The 5,886-nt window shown below is 42.5% G+C and overlaps 1 protein-coding gene across 5 annotated transcripts in view; it reads left to right on the forward strand.

Annotated features, from left to right (window-relative positions):
• The window catches only part of fat1a (FAT atypical cadherin 1a), a 77,006-nt gene extending 73,594 nt beyond the window's left edge, over positions 1 to 3,412 (forward strand). For 4 of the 5 annotated variants that reach the window (XM_017405051.3, XM_017405121.3, XM_017405189.3 and 1 more), the window contains one exon: positions 1,338 to 3,412. In XM_017405051.3, the coding sequence (XP_017260540.1) occupies positions 1,338 to 2,002 (665 nt within the window). In that variant the 3' untranslated portion in view covers positions 2,003 to 3,412. The remainder of the gene's footprint in view (positions 1 to 1,337) is intronic. The other variant, XR_001808326.3, reaches the window with a different exon arrangement.
• Positions 3,413 to 5,886: the final 2,474 nt, after the last annotated feature.

Raw genomic sequence — 5,886 nt, forward strand, 5'->3', positions numbered from 1 at the left:
GGGGGGGGGGGGGGTCCGTCTGTGGAAGGTTATTCATCTCCCTCAGTTCTCTCACTTGCATGGTTTTAAAACTGTGACAACTTTGTGTCGTAAAATCAAAGGTGTTACGTCGGAACTAAAGGAGATTAATGTCTTTTTGTTTGTGTTTGATGTTAGGTTTAAATAAATCAATGATGTGCCTTTTTTTAAGTTATCGGTTTACTAAAATGACAGCAGGAAGTTGAAGCGAGAAAAGGGCAAAACACATGTGTGTCAAAAATGACACCTCCAGTCGTTCCAGTGATGGCCGCTGACCTGACGGCTCTGTGCTGCGTTCAGCGTCACCGCTTTGGAACATCCAGGTCCCCAAAGCAGCACTCGTTCTGTGCTTCTATTGGCAGTTCTTCTTCTCTTGTTTAGTTGAAGCGCTCAAAAGTTTTAAAAAATGGATTAGGTAAAAGAAAATTTCTAATGATAGATGATAAAACGGTGGTTAAAAACGTCATGTCACGATTCATTGCTTAAGAAACTGGTTATTCTGAAGAGAGAAGAAAGCTTCTGTTTTAAAGCTGATTTGTGGCGTCACGCCTCCTAAAGGCACCTTTGTGCTCTTCTGTGAGGCTTCGCTCCAACAATCTGAGGAGGACAAACCGAATCATTTACAGCCCTCACTCAGATCTGACCTGCTGGAGCCAAAAGGAGCCAAACAAACAGGAAAATACAGATTATGTAGGAAAGGTTTAATATAAAACTACATATTGTTCTGTGAGATAACTGTATTACCTTGAAGAGTTTTGGGTTCTGGTGGGGCTTTAGATCTTGATTTTGGATTTGTTTGAACTGCATGCACAACACTTCTATGAACATATGGCAGATAGAGATCACACACACATACACACACACACCATGGCACTCTGCAGTGAAGAAGAATAACGCAGAAGTGGCTGTTATCTCAGAGACAGAACCTGGACTCGACCAGGTTGACCAATCCGTCGACTGGAAATAACTTCAGTCCTGAGATTCAGGTGTCTTAACTGCAGAAGTCAAATAAAGTACAAAGCTGCTCTCCAGGTGTCATTAAACACATATTAAACAGCTTTTTGTCCAAAGCAGATCTTTAACACAAGCTAATACCTCAAATGATCTCAAAACTCTTCTGTCTAAAATCCTGTGAGTGTGTGGCCTGTATCTGTTGGTGCCTTTGTGTTTGTGTTGAAAAGCAGAAAGCGACTGAAGCAGTGCAGCTTTGTGTGTTGGTGTGACTCTGCCTCCTGCATGATGTGGGCTTTTTACCATTAACTTTTATTATCTGACTTTGATCTCAGAGCTCTAACATGTGTGCTGTCGTCATCTAACAGGATACCACTGGGACACATCTGATTGGATGCCAAGTGTTCAACTTCCTGGAATCCAGGAGTTTCCACATTACGAGGTCGTGGAGCCTCCCGCCCCTCAGTACAGCGATCCGAGTGCCATCGACACTGACTATTACCCGGGCGGCTTTGACATCGACAGCGACTTCCCTCCGCCGCCAGACGACTTCCCCGTTAACGACGACCTGCCGCCGCCTCCTCTGCCCCAGTACAGCGACACGCTGCGCTCCCTCGGCAGAGACTTGGACCAGCCAGGGGCGGGCGGCTCCGGCGTGGCCCACCAGCGCCCGGCCCTGCCGCAGCTCTACAGCTTCAGCCAGTACCTGCCGCATCACTCCTACCCAAGTGACGGGGGCGACACGGACGGCCAGGGCGCCTCCTCCGCCTCTGCTGCCGCCACCCCGGCTTCCACCATGGGCAACGGCGGTTATAGAGGGGGCTACGCGTTAGGTTGTAGTCGGGACTTTGACTCGTCAGCCCTGGACAACATGTCCATGTCTCTGTACACATCCACGGCCTCCTGCTCGGACATGTCAGCTTGCTGCGAGGAGTCGGAGGTGATGATAAGCGACTACGAGAGTGGTGACGAGGGCCACCTCGATCAGCTGTCCATCCCCATGCTGAGCTCCCAGCAGCACACTGAAGTCTGACACTGGATCCAAACAAAAGTGCCTGAGCCCACTGCTACGCGTCATAGTAGCCCTCGACACCAACACTAAATACGCACAGTCTGTGGACAGAAACAAAAGAGCACCAGACGCATACGCTTCAAACAAACGACTGAAGTTTCAAAGGCCAGAGAAGAAACGGAGAGGTGCAGGAGTTATTCTGTAGCTTAGATCGCCTCCTGACCCTTTGAGTTGGATTTCCTTTAAAGGGGACGTATAATGCTTCTGTTAATGAGTTTGATGTCACATCAGAAGGGTTGTAAAACATTAAAGATATTTATTTGAACCAAAAGTTCAAGGCTTCTGTAACTATTTTGACTTCAGCTGTGGTCACCTGGTTCACCACACATAGAGTCAAAATAGTTATTTTTAGCAAAAGAATAAAATTATTCTGACAAAAGATGTCATTTGATGATAGCACATCGCTGACTAAAGTGCAACAAATGACAGTTTAGAACATTTTAAATTCAATTAATTTTAACAGAAATTCAATTTAACCTTGTAAAATATGGGTTGAATACATTTTTCCCGGAATGAAGGTGTTCACATCTGTAGATGGACTTGAGAAGTTGTCTCATAGGTTTATATTAATTAACCCCCAAAAAATCAGCCAATCAGAAGAAGGTGAGCAGTTAGGGAGGCGGGGCTACAACAGAACCAAATCTGTTTATTTTTTACATGAACTGAGCAGCAGTAAATGACGCCCAACCACTCAGGCGAAGCATCATACGTCCCCCCTTTTATTCCTTACAGTGAGTGGATGTTCTGATGAATCAACATTTCAATCTACAACTAAAAAAAGTATCATGGGAAAAACATAAAAACAACAAAAAAAAAATGAAAGAAAACTCGTGACAATATTTTTATTTCTATAAACAGTATCAAGCAGTTTTTATACAAATCGTCGTTTTCAGTGTAAATTTAAGTGTACAGTTTTGATTTCAAAGTTTACTAGGTTTTGTAGATATTCTATGCTTTTATTTTCAATGAAAAATGAGTCAAATTGTGTGATTTCAGCCATTCTGTGCTTACATTCACGAAAAAAAAATAAAAGAGAAAAAAAAAGAAGAAGCGAGAGGAGCGTGGCTTTCCTGAACACAGTGTACTCGTAAAGTTTATCGTCTCTTCATTTCAACATGGGTCTACAAAGAGAGACTGCATACTCTTTGGGGTTTTTTTTATTTGTTTGTACATTTTGACTTCAAAACTTCTTTATTTTTCCAGCAAGATAATGGGACCCAGTATATTTATAGTGCAGAGTAATTCATGGACACGAGACTTTTTCATGTGTCTGTGTGTGTCTGAGCAATGCTATGGTCTTGTTAAGGTTTTTATGGAATACTGCCACAAGCTCACGCTTTCCTACTGGCAATAAATTATTCCTAAAAAATACTTCGGACGTCTGGGAGTGTTTTTTACCAGTGGAACCAGTACAACAGAACCGTGTTTGAGTTACACCAGTGCTAATTTAAATGGATCAGGAAATATTTAGTAGAAAAATGAGCATTTTTAGCTGCTTGAACCTTCGCAGGAGCTTCTGAACAATCGTCTTACCTGCTGTAGATAGCCTACTTTGGAGAAATAGGAGTTTTAATTTTGAAGGGATTGACAAGCTAAAGGCTAGTTAGTCTAAGAAGGGAAGAAACCAAAGTGGGTTTTTGTCCTAAAACAACTTGAGTCGCAAAAATGTCAAAGAGTTTAACGCAGATGGTCTGCAACCTGCGGTTCTGGGGACACATTGTGGCTTTGGCCCCCAAAAACCAGAAAAATTAACAATAACTGTATTCCTGACCACAATTGAGAAGTATTATCAGTTTTATGTGAACCAAACTACTGTGACAAAATGATGCTAACAATAATAATCGATTTCAGCCACAGAGTGATCTTTCTCTGGCATCCAGCAGAAAATTCAACATCTTTTTAACAAATTTGAGATAAGATGCTGAGGGGAAAACCAACAAACAAATCAGATTAATGTCATCAAAGTAAAGTGTTCAGTCCGTCCGACACAACAAGAATTTAAAATGAAGATTTGCCTTTGATTAAAAACAAGAAAAACAGCCAAAAGGTTTAGGTAAATGGAGGTCTCTGCCTTTATTAGAGGAAATTCACTGACTCACAACTAAATATCCACTAAAACCTAATGTTCACTCAAATAGTTTCAGTATTCAAACATTTGCTTCATTATTTTAAAGTGAGACGCTTCTTAGTTTCCATGAATATAGACAAACTTTGGCACATAAGACGGCGGGCGATGTGCGTTCCCCTCAAGGAGTTTAGTCGAAGACGTTCCTAAGGTTGGACTTAGGATTTAAAGACGGCAGCAGGCCTGTTTGGCTCTGATTGGACGAGCTGTTAGCTCATCGGTCCGGCCAGAATGAAACCATTCCTCCAAACTGCGATAATTCAAAGGGCTATCCACCACAGGTAAGATGCTAACTGTTCACCACCGGTCCGCAGAACCCTTACCCACTGTTTGGGTCCAGAGTTAATTTACAGAAAAACAATTCAGCACCAGTTCTGATCATCGCTTCTGTACGTCTGAAACAAAAGTGCCCAAAAAGTTTGCAGGCTTTGGAGAACTCCTGGACTTCCTGGTCTCACGACAAGGCGAGACAGAAAAGTAGAAATAATGCTGATTAATTCTATCAGACCTGACGGCTCGTAATGAAGTAAATCTCTCCAACGTCAGGAAGTCATCACCGAAAGGTCACGGAGAATAATCAGCCCATTTAAACATAAGTAAGATGTGATTAATACGTTTAAATTAAGAATCAGTGAACAGGTTCATAAATACACAGCCTTGATTATGCTAATAGGAGAGAAACACGCTTCACAATCCAGCTGTTCTTTAGGAAGTCTTCACTGATGGCTTCTTACTGATGATCACACTGCAGCTGATGTGTTTATCGTTTAAAATCGTTGATTTACCGTCAACTTTGGTTTACGTTTTTTTATTTAAATGCGCTTTTTTCTTGTTTATACCACCTTTAAACAAGGCAGAACCAAATGTTGCCGCTTTTTTATTCTAAAACTGATCATTCACCTTCATGTTCCTGTGTGTATTTGATTAGGTTTATGACAGATTCCAAACGAAGTGAGCTTCACGTATCTGACTGAATTTGTCTTTTGAAGTGACGGCTTTTAGTTTTAGTGTATGAATAGATTGTTTTGTCTTGGCTCAGGTTGCAGAGGCGTCACCTCGGTTTCTCATGCTGAAATGAAATTGTCTCTCATTCCATGAGCCGCAACAGAGAGACAGATTCATCCCAAACTCCTGACAGCGGCTGGTAATTGTTTGCAGTCTGCAGCCACTCGTGTGATTCTTAATCTCATGCTTGATAGATTCAATTAACTCCAGAAACAGCGTCAGGTGTTTTTGCTGTTTTTAATTTTTTTTATTTTGGCAAATAAATTAAGAGCATTTAATCCATTATTCATATTGTGAGATCAGGAAAGCAGGTTTGTGGGGAAAGTTGGTGCTCAGCTTCCAGGGTTGGGAGTTTTAGAGTAAGGGGGACTGTGAGTCTGCAGTGCTGCCTGTCGACCACAAGATGGCAGCACAGGACAGGTGCTGGGAGATCCAGGCGAGGTGCAGGAAAGTCTGAGGGAGAAAAAAACCAGTCATGAAGGATTCACTCTGTAGGTCCTTTAAGTTAAAAGAATAAATAAAATCAAAACAGCTGTTAGGAACAACTGATGTCACAGAGGCAGTAGCCATCACGTAGGTGAGGGTGGACGTTTCAGCTCCTGTCACCAGACGTCACTTGTGAAACAGGACAAGCAGCAGGACAAGGTTTGGTGCAACTCTGTCCTCGCCTGCCACCTGGCCTATATAGCACCTGTCCTTGACGGCTCTTCCCACA

The sequence above is a fragment of the Kryptolebias marmoratus genome, linkage group LG3 (genome assembly GCF_001649575.2).
Source record: "Kryptolebias marmoratus isolate JLee-2015 linkage group LG3, ASM164957v2, whole genome shotgun sequence".
Classification (NCBI taxonomy): domain Eukaryota; kingdom Metazoa; phylum Chordata; class Actinopteri; order Cyprinodontiformes; family Rivulidae; genus Kryptolebias; species Kryptolebias marmoratus.